Below are 13,784 nucleotides of genomic sequence, written 5' to 3'. Positions count from 1 at the left end.
TTTTTTTTTTTTAAAAAAAGTCTTCAATTTTACAAGTTTCACAATTATTTAAACCGGGTTCATAATTTTCTCTTCACTTTCTTTGTGAAATGGGGTATCTACAGATCTAGTTCTCATTCATATACTAACATCTTAAATCTCGGCCAAACAGCTTACATAGGAACCGGCTTCACCTCCTCGTTCATCATCTTGCCGCCCGAATCCATGCCCGGCGGCGGGCTCTCAATGTCGCTGCCCGACTCCCGCACGCCCTCAATCTCGCCGCGCTTCCAGATGGTGTCCGTGAGCAGCGTCTTGGGCTCCGGAACGGCCCAGCTCAGGGCCGTGTACAGCACAATGGACGTGACAAAGCCGAACAGCCAGTTGAAGTCGTACAGCTGCAGGATGCCCTGGCTGACCTTGACCTTGGCGGGGCCGCTGATGCTCTCGGCGAGGCCGGGCAGGAGGGGCGACACGGGCACGATAAAGGCGACAAAGGCGCGCCAATTGACGCCGAGGAAGAAGCGGTAGCGGCCGTGGGGATCGTAGAGGGCGGGGATGTCGATGTGGCCGCGCTTGACGAGCCAGAAGTCGGCAGCGATGATGCCGGCCATGGGGCCGAGGAACACGGAGTAGCCGCCCATAAAGGCCAGAAAGGTCGAGGCGGAGCTGATAATCTTCCAGGGCACGAGGACCCAACCGGCGATGACGCCGGCAATCATGCAGCCGCGCTTGATGTTGATGTAGCGGGGGAAGAGGACGGTCATGTCGTTGGCGGCGGAGATGGAGTTGGCGGTGATGTTGGTGCCGACCTGGGCAATGTACCAGGCGAGGGCGGCAAAGAAGGCGGCGCAGCGGCCGCCGCGGCCCATGTCGAGCCACAGGCTGATGATGTCGAGCGGGTTCCAGAGGTACTGGCCGGTAAAGACCTTGACGGCGGAGGTGGTGATGATGCCGAGCAGGCCGCAGACGGTAAAGACAATGGGCAGAAAGGGCAGCTGAACGTACTGGCCGTTGGCGCTCTTGGCGTAGCGCGTGAAGTCGGGGATGTTGACGGCGAGCGTGGCCCACGAGCCGGTGACGGCGGTCATGCAGCTGAGCCACAGGTAGGCGTAGTCGCTGCCGGACACCTCGGCCTTGAGCTTGAAGATGTCGCCGCCGCCGCCGGCCTTGTGGACGCACCAGCCCATGGTGGCGACGGCGGCGACGGGGGCGGCCAGCAGCTTGATCCAGAAGAGGGGCTTGAGCTTGGTGGGGTGGATCAACAGCAGGGGCATCTGGATGATCCAGAACAAAAAGTACGAGCACATGCCCATGGTGGTGATGCCGGCGCTGGCCGGCAGGTGGTTGGGGATGCGCGCGTACGAGGGCGCCAGGGCGGTCAGCATCACGGTCATGCACTGGGCGCCGTTGGCGCCCTGGATGCCGAGCCAGAACATGGCGAGCACGGACCGCGAGACGATGCAGAAGTAGCGGAAGTAGTAGCCAAAGGACGAGGTGGTGATGACGGAGAAGGGGATGTGCAGCTTGGAGCCGATGGCGCCGTTGAGCACGATGGGGACGGCGACGGACAGGATGCCGACGACCATGCACGGAATGGCCTCGCGCCACGACAGGCCGACGGCCAGGATGCTGGACGCGGTCTCCCAAGTGCCCAGGTTGATGGTGTCGGTGGCCCAATAGGCCATGATGCTCCAGATGCCCCAGGTCTGGTCGGACGCCGGCGTGGGGTCCATGTCGCGGTTGGTCCAGACGTCGGGCGGCGCAATGGCGCTGTCCTCCTTGGGCAGCTCCCAGGCACTGAGCGACGTGAAGCGCGCCTTGAAGGCGCTCGACGACGGTGTCTTCATTGTGGAGAGTGGAGGAGAGAGAGGGCGAGAAAACAGTGAAAAAAAAAGGGTGAACACACACCACACGGATGACACAGTCGACAGGTCGACAGTGACAGGTCGACAGTGGAGATCCCGACGTGGCAGGACGGCCTCGTTTTATATCAGTCCACCCCGGGTTGCGTGGTCTCGCTGCTGATCCCGATACAGAGAGTATTCTTCTTTATCTCATCTGGCGACCATCTCGCGTCTGTCGTGGCCGGGGATCCCTGGTACGACTTTGGCTTATTTTTGCCTCGCTCTTCGTCTCTCGCCACTGATTTGGCTGCGGCAGGCTGCACAGCTATGGCAGGCCAACCAGAGACAGGCTGACGCCGTATCTCTGTCCATGCACGTCGCACGTCGTACAACGTCCGCAAAATAGCTCTGGCTTCTACAACATGCAGCAAGCAGATATGCAAGGTTGTTCTGGGTATGGATGGGTGGAGACGTAGGCGAATCCGCCGTCAACGAGGGCAAAGGCAAAAAAGGATGGCGTCGGTGATCGTCGACTCGTGGTGGGCCATAGCGGCGGCCAAGGGGCGTACCGATAAGAAGCTTCGGTACGGAGTGCGGGTGTAAGATGACAGTTCCTGGGTGTTCTGGGTTCGGCACCAGCTGGTTTCTTGGATCTGGACTTGGAATGGGCCTAGACGTGGACTGCGAGCCCCGTCTTCACCAAAAGGCCCAAGCCGTGTTTGTTCTGATTTCGCTCATTTACAACGTCGTATTCTCGATTCTGTCGATTGTTGAGGGTTGAGGGACTTGTACCCTGCAACAGCTGATCAGGCATCGTGCCGTGTAAGTAAATGTGAGCTTGTATCGTAAGTGTGTCTGTATTCCCATTGCTTTCTGCGCAGAACTAAGGCTCAAGTGTAGCCATTCTCACTCATTAAATGTCCTTTTTCTTCTCTAAATTAGTTGCTCTTCTCCCTCTCCGTTTGTTGTTTCGTTTGACTTTGTAGGTCTGACTGCCTTTCCAGCTTTCTTATGCTGGTGGGGCCGCTTGTTTTTTCTCTTTTCCCCGTATCTACATCACAATCTAAACCAATCACAGCACCGGTTGTTATCAGCCTCAGGGGGGTGGTAACAGACGATTGATGATTCCTCCCCCATCCCACTGGTTTGCTGTCGGCCGGTCCGGTTTCTTGTTTCCAAGATATATCAGTACGACATAATTCAGCCAAACGGGCCAAGACTCAAAAGAGACAGCGTTCGCCTTGGCAGTCCGCACGGCTTCCCAAGAAAACAATCCAGAGCCTGGCTGATCGAGGATAACTGAGCTCGCGTTGGCATTGATTGTGAGCTATCAACAAGGTTGATTGTATTGAATTTGCGTGGAACTCTGCCGTCGCCGATCCTGTCGTCGTTACTTCATCGTGTCCGTGCTTCTCCTATTGACCCAATAACACCTTGGCTACGCATTCTTGTCCTCTTCCATACGCAGCGTCCCGACTGTTCACGCTTTCGGCATGCCGTCAACATTTTCACGCAGCTGGATGTGCCGTCGAACAAGCAAATACGATGCCCTCTCCTATCGGGAGGTTTTATTCCTCTCACTCTCACTCTCCCCCCTTTCAGTCTACCATTACGGCTACCCCTGTCAGTTACCTTCTTCACGCTTATCATCAGCTGGAACGGGCAAGCCACACGGCCACTGACAGCTACGTTCTGATTATCGAGTCAAAAGTCGAAGAAGCGTCCTGGCTTGCTATTCCACTGCTCGATCATACCAAGTCAAGATATTGCTTTAACAATGCCTGCGTATAGGACCGCCCTTATCTTGGTCCAGCGACCTATGTGATAACAAGATGCAGGGCGACGTGCACGCATGCACCCGGTATGACCCAAGACAGCGTCTTCGGCTGAAGTGGCATCTCCGCCGTTGGAGGTTCCCTTACAAACTATTGAGGACGATGTCAGCATCGTGGGGGATACCTTTTCATGCCGGGCACAGGTGAGAACCGCAGCACCTCTCTTGGTCCGAGTTTGACTGCTGCCCCCGCTGTATATCTATCTGTATCTCTCTGCCTGCCGGCGACCACCCCGTTATTCTACCCACCTCTCGGCAATGCCGTTGTTTGCTTTACACGTACCATGTATTGCCCTGGTTCCGGCTCTGCTGGCGTGTTTGTATTTCCGAGACTGCAAGAGTAGTCTTAGTCCATTCGCTGCGACGTACTATCTTATTATTGCGACAGGAAAACAGAATCTGTGTTACTGTTTCATTTTTTTTTCCCCTTCTTCTCCACGAATGACTCGCAAGTGCAGTTCTATGGCCTTTACGGAGTACCTTTGTGAGTTTCAGTAGCCCTTTTGTTGACCTTTCCCTTTACGTGTATATTTATACAAAAAAGTAGGTTCTGCACATTGGCAAATTTCCTTCGTATCAGCTCTCTTTCCTCACACGACATGCCTCCCAGCTTATCCCGGTACGACGTATTCTCATAAGATTCGTTGCTGTCGTTTTCCGAGCTTCCTTTTCCAGCAGACTAGAGATTGCGCCAAATGTCCACAATACAACACAGCTGCGTGCCTTGGACTCGACTTGGTCTGGGCCCTGTCCCCACCTCCACACATCTGCTGTCCTACTAGTGACCATGGAGTAGTACGCCGCAGGCTTATGTTGTAAACATACCGAGAGACACGTCTCCCTAGTTTTCTGCTATCGTCTCATACAAGCAAGATAGGTAGGTCGTAACGTACGTTCCAACTACGAATTTCGCAACGACGAAGAGTATTCGCAATGTCGGACTTTGACGCACATGGCATTCTGAAACAAAACGTGGACATACCATGCCATGCAGTGCGTTGCAACGCTTTGATCGGCGGATGTCCCGGGTCCATGGTATCAAAGGGCATGAACGATAATCAATGAACCAAAAAAAAAGAAAAAAGAAAAAAAAAGAAAAAAGAAAAAAAAAAGAAAAAAGAAAAAAAAAAGAAAAAAAAAAGAAAGAAAAAAAAAGAAACAAATCAAAACATGATACAAGAATAAATCTCCAAACGTACTTGGCCTTTTTAAAGAAAAATAATTCCCAGGATCCATGGTTGTCGACTTGAGTGTACTGACCCGACATGGATCGCGATAGTCAAGACATACATTGTGCATACGTGACAGCTTGTCGGTGGGTCCCGGTCCTACAACAACGGCTCCAGTCCTCCCCAGGTTTCCTGCCCGTTATCTCCTGTCATGTTTTGTGGGCCATTCTGCTACGGCTCCAGCTGCCCTTTTCGAAAGATACAGGACGGAGTACTTAAAGGGGCCGAGCATAGGCGTGGATCTATGTAGGCGTTATTCATCAGGTACATAATTCGTAGACTTGTATAATTCCCACCAGAGCGTCCAGTCCTACTTTATCTTGAGACAAGTGCTCAAAGTCACTTGGGCCACCTTGCATTGTTTTCTGTGTCGCTTGATACTGTCCCATCATGCAATCTGGTATATTAAATTTATCAACAAAATTAAGGGACATTCGGGGTCAAGAGAAAATAAACAAAATATAGGATATTGGATATCAAGTAGTTTTGATTTTTGTCGGGCTTTGTGACTGCCGCCCTTGGTGTATCGCAGCGTGAACTCGTCTTCGTCCTCGTCTCTTCTCATCATCGGATACCACTCATCGCCACCGTCCTCCTTACACAAGACATGCGACAAACGACACACACGAAACATAGCACAGCCACGTCGTCTATGCGTATGCCGCCGCATCCTCCTTCTCAGACACCACGGCAGGGCCGGGCTCGGTGGACTTGACGGCCGCCTCGCCCGGGCTGCCGTTGTGGAGAATCGCCGTGAGGCCAATCTCCCGGTTGATCTCCTCCATGCGCTCAAAGTCGGCCTGCGACGTGCCCTCGGAGCCGAAGATGATGTCCATCTCCTCGAGCGTCAGGCGCTTCGTCTCGGGCACAAAGAACCAGACGAAGGCGGCGCCCAAGTACGTCAGGAGGCCAAACAGGATGTACGTGCCGTAGGTGATGCCCGTCAGCATGTCCGGCGTGACCTGGCCGACAATGAAGTTGTTCATCCAGTTGCTGGACGCGCCGAGCGACACGCCGTACGGGCGCGACGACAGCGGCCAGATCTCGGCGACGATGATCCAGGCGCAGGGGCCCCACGAGTAGCCAAAGTGGATGACAAACAGCCAGACCATGACGACGGCCGCCCAGCCGGCGCCCGCCTCCGTCTTCCAGCGGTTGTCGTCCTTGGCGACAATGACGGCAATAATGATGTGGCAGGTGGCCATGCCGATGGCGCCGATGGTGAGGACCGGCTTGCGGCCGATGCGGTCGATCCAGAGCACGCTGGGGATGGTGGCGATGAACATGACGATGCCGACGACGCCCGTGGCCAGGAGGGACGTCGTGGTGCCGCTGAGGCCCAGCTGCTGGAAGATGGTAGGGGCGTAGTACCTATAGGCAGGTTAGTCAGGACGCTCCTAAGCCACAAGGGAAACTCTATTGGGTTTAGAGGGCAAGGACGAAAAAGGGGGAGAGGGCGGGGTGTCTTACAAAACCGCGTTGATGCCCGTCCACTGCTGGAAGAACATGGTAATGGTCGCCACGGCCACACGCTTGAGCATGCTCCTGGTCTTGAAGAGCGCGGCGACGGCCACAAACTCCAGCTTGAACGTGTTCCAGGCCGTCGGCTGCCGCAGGTGGGGGAAGTGCTCGGCGACGGTGCGCTTTTCAAACTGCGACTGCGCCTTGATCTCGAGGAACTCGAGCTCCACCAGCTCGTGGTCGGCCGGCAGCCCGCGCAGGTTCGACAGCACCTTGCGCGCCTCGTCTTCGCGGCCGTGGTGCACGAGCCAGCGGGGGCTGAAGGGCATGAAGAGCATGCCGACGAACAGCACGAGCGCCGGCGCCAGCTGCAGGCAAATCGGCACCAGCCACGCCGCGTCCGTCTGGTGGCCCAGCTCCGTGCCGCCGATGTGGTTCGTCCCGTAGTCTATCCAAAAGCTGATCATGATCCCGAACGTGATGGCGAGCTGCTGCGTGGCGACGAGGGCGCCGCGCACCTCGGGCGGCGCGACCTCGGAGTTGTAGATGGGCACGATCATGGCCATGCTGCCGACGCCCATACCCGTGATGAAGCGGCCCGCCAGGATCGACTGGTACCCGGCCTTGATGCCCGTGACCTGGATGATGACGCCCAGCATGAACACGGAGCACGCCACCAAGATACCGTATTTGCGCGACAGTGTCTCCGCGAGGAAGCCGGACAGCAGCGTGCCGACCCAGGCGCCCAGCTCGAGGATGGACGTCAGCCAGCCCTTTTTGGTCTGGTCCGCATTCGGGTCAAATGGGTCGTATTCGCCCATGTCTACATGTCGTTAGCACTCTGCGGCGGACGAGACAGAAGTATGTGATATTATACGAGGGAAGTGACGACGTACGCTGCTGGAACGAGGGCATGGCGAGAACGCCCGAGAACATGCCCTGGTTGTAGCCGTACAGGACACCGCCAATGCAGGCAAACGCCGCAATCGCAAAGACGCGGAAGTTCTTGAGCAGCGCACGCGCACCGCTGGCGCCCATGAGGGCCTGCCGGCGCGTCAGAGCCGCATCGTAGAAGCCGCCGGAATCGCCGCCGCCGCCGCCGACCATGTTGACGAAGGGGATATGAAACGAAGTTGGACAAGAGGTCGATGGGTGTTGGTGATGGCAACAATGTCCACGAGCTAAGGCCGTAACACAGCTTGAGAAAAAAACGAAGAGCGCCAAGAGGGAAGGAGACGAAATGGTTCCAGTCAGAGCAAAAGGCGAAAACAGAGAAGCAAGAACGGGAGAAAGAAAAAAATTCAGAGAGAGACAGCTTGGACAGCTTTATTATAAGTTTGGGGAAAAGGATGGGTCCAGCTCATTTGAGGGGAAGTGGGCGAGGACCCGAACTCTGGGAGTCTCTGGATGAACGGAAGCGAGGTGACTCGAGGACAAGGACGGCCAAAACGGTCCAAGGGTGCGAATGGGGCGAATGGGAGGGTGTGATTACGGCTAAGAAGACGAACACAATAATAAAACCGTAAATAATAAAAGAATAAAAAACGGGACGGGAGGACCAGAAACGGCGATCCATGCACGCGGCCGGGATGAGGTGACCTTGGTTGATGTGTACGAAGTATGTATACGCGGTACGCGACAAGGGTGAAAGCTTCTTTTTTCATTAATTTTAAGGCGTCCCGTTGTTTGGACTAGGCTGCGGTTGATTTGTTTTTACAGTCAACCACTCTCGATCAACGTGGCACGGGTGGGTGTCAGTGGCCTGGCATCCTACCACATGGGGACGGTGTCGTTCCGGCGCATGCAGGTCCTGGCGATGATCCCATGTACCTCAATATGGGATGTAGATTGTCTTTGGGTCGCCGGTGAGGGACAGCGGGTGCTACAAAGACGGGAGCGGTGCCCGGGAAGAAGATGCTGCGTCCTGCGTTGGTGTTTACATGTCTACAGGTTCGATATGCGTTGATGCTCACTTGTTCTGTACACAGGGTCCGCCACAGATACCGGCGACGTGAGAACATGACAACGGCGCAAGAACAAACACGAAAAGTAATCGCTTGTGAGCGCACGTGAAATGGATCCACAGCGGACCGGAGAAGGCTGCAGTCTTATGTTGGAGAGGAGAACAAAACGACGAGACACTAGAGGGACCAGGATACGGGATAAATGGCGATCATTTGGAGTCAGTACGGAGAACGACTATTCAGTATCACATACAAACTTTGAGCCAGTCAATGTCATTAGGCACCTCATTTGAGTGCCCAGTTTGCCGGGTAAATTGCGGGCAAGTTCGACTGGGGACACAAAAAAACCCCAAAACGGCCGACACACCTTGACGTTGAAGTTGACCTCTGATTATCCGAATACAACAAACTCCGTGGCAGTGGGGCTAGAGTTGCTCTTACTATTTGCCTTCTTTCCTCTTCTTCTGTGGTAGGCCTTCTTGTCATTACCCGGACCTCAATACTACGCCAAAACAGTAAATGTTCCAATTGGAGTAACGAAAGACGGTCGCTACGAATGACAGGAGCATTAAACATGAGTCGTCGTTCGATGAAACCCAGCAGTCGGCATGCCAAGATTGAATAGCTGCCAAGAAAGGCTAAGGAACATAGCAAAGGAGATTTTTTGCCTTGTGGCGTTCGATTATTCCATTTTTGACTAGCCTTTCAGCCAACACGATCGATCTCGGACGGGCATTCGATAAACGAAGAAAGGAAGAAACAACAGAAAGAGAAAAAAAAACGAAAGGTTCTCTGTTCCGTTCCGTTTCTTTGCTGTGCGTGTGGAGGTGAAGATTATGCTACCAGACACAACGCAAGTCTGGTACGAGCAACACGGGATGCGGTTTGTGGCTTGTTGTAGCGGCAATACGGCACAGCACACCGTCAAAGCCAAAACGGCGAGACTGTCGGAGAGAAGGAATGAAAGACCAGGCAATTGCCCCCCGGTAAAAGTCAACTTTCGGCGATTTAACGGTGGCCTCTGGAGAAGATTCCTGGAGTGTCCAATCATGAGACACAGTCAGACAGTTTCCTACGGGTGATGTTGCCTCGTGGCGGTTTGGATGACGGCAGTCGTGAAGTGGGGGCTGGTTCACTTCAGGCTAAATGAAAGATGGAGAGTCGAGAATGGGGTAAATGGGGAGTGCTGGGGGTGAATCGAAATCGAGAACCGGCGCTAAGAAGCTAAGAAGAACAAACATACGGAGAAGACTTTCCTCCATTGCGGCAAAAGTCAAAAGGGTGAGGAGAAGGCGGAGGACAAGTGGAGAGGATATCGGGCCTTCTCTGGGGTATGGCAACCGTTCTGTTCCTTTATCGCACTTTTCGTGTGTCCAGGGATTTGGAGACACATGGTTTTCCACCGGCCGGGTAGCATTGCCGGCTCGTCTTGTGAATGCGCAGTAGACATATTGAGAAATGCTCACTCATACGTCAGGCTCCATTTGTCATCCCTTCATAGTCCGGTCGAGAACTCTCTCCACGTTGTGTCGACATGGCGAAACGAACGGGGACGATAATGAACAAAAACAAAAAAAAAGGGTCCCTGGTAAACCTGCCAAGACACGGCCTGCAGATTTCGGCGGTTTTCCCCCAACTCCGTACATTTCTGTCCGTGCCCGTTTCGGACGATCCTTCATTTATTCTTGCCGTTTCCTTGGCCTTTCGGCATACACCATCCCATCAAATAACGACGACAATCAATACCGTTATGCGTTTTGCCCCAAAGCACTTGTTGAGAAACGGTGACAAAGGCTAGTTTGCAAATTGTGCTTCCGTTTTTGAAGATCAAAACCGAGTGCAGACTGCCAGGCACCACATAAAAGGACGGGCACGTCCAGCCTTGCCTTCGCCAATCGATATTCCTCGTTTCGTCGCTTCCACTACCGATTATGCTTCTGTTGGACATGATACAGCGGACTTATGCCAGGTTAGGTTTGGGCGCATGTAGTGCCACAATCCACCAACCAAAATCGGAAATCACAGGCACTTACAAGCGTCAGCAGCAAACCATCAGATGCTAAATCCGATTTCTGCGACGCGCCGGGCACGCGGAGTTTGTTTACTTTGTCCGACTAAACAACGGAAGCACACGGGATTCGATTGTCGTTTAAGAGATACATCGTGGATTTATGAACGACATTGTGGCACTTGGCTTGTCGTTCATAAGAAGCTGCGGCCGCTAGGCCTGGCCCGCTCCTGCTTCCCGAGCGCTTTGCGGACCTTGTTCGAGAAGACGAAAGCAGAAGGAGCGACCGCGATGCCACGCCCCCGTGGCAGATTACAAGAACCTCTGAAACTTGTCACGCAATTTCAGGGTGCTTATGTTATGAAAAGTGTTGTGAACGTCATGACCCTAAACCCGGCTACGAGCTGGCATGTATCTTACATGTCCACGGCTCGTTAAACAAGGTCTCGTATGGCCACGGCCAGGCCCCGACCAATCGATCTGGCCAGTGCTTGTCATCCCTGAAACATAGGGGAACATCTAGATGTATGTCGCGCAGGAAAGCTGTTGGTGTGGTCTCGTGGGCTTCTGAAATTGTGCAGTACTTGGCATACCCGGCGTATGACCTCGACACAACGAACTCAACCATTGTGGCTGAGCTCAAAAGACAAGAATATCTGGAGTGGACGCAATCCTGACCAGAGAAGGCGCGCGCTCGTCGAGAAAAGAGAGCGGGGAGAAGCAAGCGAGACGCCAGAGATGCGGGCGTCTAATAGACGTCGCGATGTTTTGCAGGTGGTAAATGTTTGACAGCGATTCCGTGTTTCCATGTTGGCGGTACGCCAATTTCCTCGTGTTGTCCAAATTGTCCAATGGCGGGCGCTCCACGTGATGTGCCATAAATAGAAACAGCGCAAAAACGAAAGCCGCTGAAGAAAAGTGAACGCGGCTGGGTGAACAGCGCAAAGCCTCTTTTCTCTTTGGCAAATATCGCAAATTAACCCAAAAAAGTCAAGCAAATTGAGTCCAGTCTAGATACCATTGTTCAGTTCATGTTTCCCTCGAGTCTTTGTCCTCTTCTCCCCAAAGTGTTGCCAAATAAAGCACACCGGATGAGGGCTCAATCGTCTGTTTTTTGTCGCGTGCTTAGCTTGGTGCTTTGTGCATCCTTGGCGTCGATGCCGCTCGCTCAGGCGCTTTTGTCGGGGTTAGCCGCTCGCCGCTACAGTGGACGGCTGTAGGCTTTAGTGGACCGCCGCTGGACAGCCAGTGGATTTGTTTTGTTTCAAAGACCCCTGAACAATCGGCGCCACGCAACGCCATTTGCCAGCAATGGACATTGCATACAAACATCTTGATGTTCGATTTTGCTTCTCTCCAAACATCGTAACACAGCATCTATCAGGTCTCGTGAAGGTACACATCCTCGAGATCTGTTGGCGCCTTGGGATCTATTCCTGCAGCAATGCCAACAGCCAACAGACAATAGCCCACAAGTCAAAGCACAGAGCTCTCTGATCATGTCTCCGGCGGCAATGTAAATTGGCGCGTCTCTTGCCTGCAGGAACCAGGAACAGCCACGGACAAGTGTTCTTGGAACGTGGACGGCTCGTCTACCGCGTGTGTTTCCTTTGGTTTCCCGATCTTTTCATTCGTTTTGTCCTGTCGTTCCCCGGATAGCTTCTTTCCATGCTATTTTTGAACTTGCCAATTTATTTTCCCCTTTCTGTTGCCGCCGCCGGCTTCAAAGCTTGCCCTGCGCGCCTCGCAGACCTTTCAGAGCTGTCTATTAGATTGCTTTGACGTACAAGATCGCATGTCGTCAACTACCCGTCTTCAGAAAACAAATACTTGCAATATAGCAATGGTGCTGTACACACAGCTAATATGGCTGTCCGATATTGCACTAGTTATTTTTATATTTTCGTCCTGACATCTGCCTCGTCTGCTCAACGACATTTCCTTTTTTGGTACGCTCGTCAACACGCCGTACCTGTCCGTAGAGTGAAAGACATGGTGATCTCCAAAACTGACATCCGTGGACAAGAAATCTCCCGATTTCTCCAGAACTGGAGCAGATTCTATTCTTTTCCTTTCCCGTCTTGGCCTTCTTGCAAATTCACATACGTCGCAACTTACAGCTCCATCGTACATAAAACAGCTAGGCGCCCAATCTGGCGCCCATCCTCTTCCCCCTACCCCCGTCTCCTCTGCCTCTCCAGCCACTCTTATGCTTTTCTTTCTTCTTTTTGCCTTTTTCTCTCGATACCCTGCACACTCTCACACGCTTTTTCAAGCTCGTCAGTGCTTCGTTTTTGCTCTACTGTACCTTCCCCAGGCCCACTCCACGGTCCTCTCAAACAACATCTAGCCGCCCAAGATTGCACGTACACCACCGATAGACATACCAGACAGACCAGCTGGACGTCTCTCCACGCCGTCCAGCCAATATCAGAGGCCCGTTGGCCGTCGACTCGTCTGTTTGGTACACTATCTGGTTTCATCTTCTTCTTTCCATTGCTTCTTTCTTGTCCCCTCCATCTTTCTCGCTGTTTCAGATCACTCTTCCACCCGCTGGGAATACCCTCATTTCCGCCGTGCATATCTGTGGAGTTAAAAATAACAGAAAAAATACACGCGCTGCTGCTACACAAAATTATCTGCTAAACGTCCTGTAGACGCCTGGAAGCGACTGCACAGTTTACGGCAGTCTTTCTTGCTCGTGAAGGCAACGTCATTCGACATTGTGGCAAGCCTGCCCTCTGTCTACACTCTTTTGTGTGTCTCTATCTCGTTTTATTTACTCCTCCAGACTGTCTCACACAGCCTTCCCTCGGCGGCTCCTGTCCTACCCGGCGGTCTGTCGTCGACTGTCAATCGATCGGCTGCTGCGTTTTGTTAGACGCCGTCGCCATCCTTGGCCCTGCGCTCTAATATTTTGATTTATGCTTTTTGCCGTTCGTTCTCAAGCCGTTCTTTACGTTTGTGTCATATCGTTCCACTCACACATACGATCCATCCACTCGTCTCGTCGTTCATTTTGTCTTATAAGAAGACCGGCCTGGCCTTGTCCATTTCTTCTTTTGGTTCTTCCTTCGTCAGACCATTTCAAGATACCAAGATCAACCCTTTCTTTTCGTCGTTCTTTTTTCTTTCTGCTTCTTGTTCTTCATTATCCGTCTGTGTGTTGTGTACTTTTCGATTCACCTTTCGTTTATTTTCGTCGCCGTTCGTTTGATACGAACCGACATAGTGTTCTTTCACCGTCTTTTGCGTTTTTACTTTCCCAATTCGCTCCATATACACAGTCATTTTTCGTATCATTACTCTCACTTACACAAACCATAGTGATAATCACTAATTTCCTCTCGCTCGCGACCACACACACAATCCACTCACTTCATTCCACTCGTGTCTCTACAGATTCCCTTTCTATACCTACTACATTCTTTACATTTTCAGTTTTGTCACTGTCTCCAATCT

General features: G+C 52.9%; 2 protein-coding genes across 2 annotated transcripts; both read right to left on the bottom strand.

Moving 5' to 3' along the window:
• Positions 1-152: 152 nt before the first annotated feature.
• Positions 153-1,829, bottom strand: SPBR_01586 (cytosine-purine permease; the record flags this gene model as incomplete). The annotated part of the gene is made up of 1 exon (XM_040759896.1): positions 153-1,829. The coding sequence occupies one exon, from the start codon at positions 1,827-1,829 to the stop codon at positions 153-155; it is 1,677 nt and encodes a 558-aa protein (XP_040619085.1).
• A 3,710-nt stretch (positions 1,830-5,539) lies between these two features.
• On the bottom strand, positions 5,540-7,457 carry SPBR_01501 (uncharacterized protein; the record flags this gene model as incomplete). Its single annotated transcript, XM_040759811.1, has 3 exons — positions 5,540-6,260; positions 6,360-7,173; positions 7,247-7,457. 3 exons carry the CDS (start codon positions 7,455-7,457, stop codon positions 5,540-5,542), a joined length of 1,746 nt encoding a protein of 581 aa, XP_040619084.1.
• Positions 7,458-13,784: the final 6,327 nt, after the last annotated feature.

Source organism: Sporothrix brasiliensis (assembly GCF_000820605.1).
Source record: "Sporothrix brasiliensis 5110 chromosome Unknown Cont18, whole genome shotgun sequence".
In the NCBI taxonomy this organism is placed as follows: Eukaryota; Fungi; Ascomycota; class Sordariomycetes; order Ophiostomatales; family Ophiostomataceae; genus Sporothrix; species Sporothrix brasiliensis.
The sequence above is the reverse complement of the archived record's forward strand: the minus strand, read 5'-3'. Positions and strand labels throughout refer to the sequence as shown.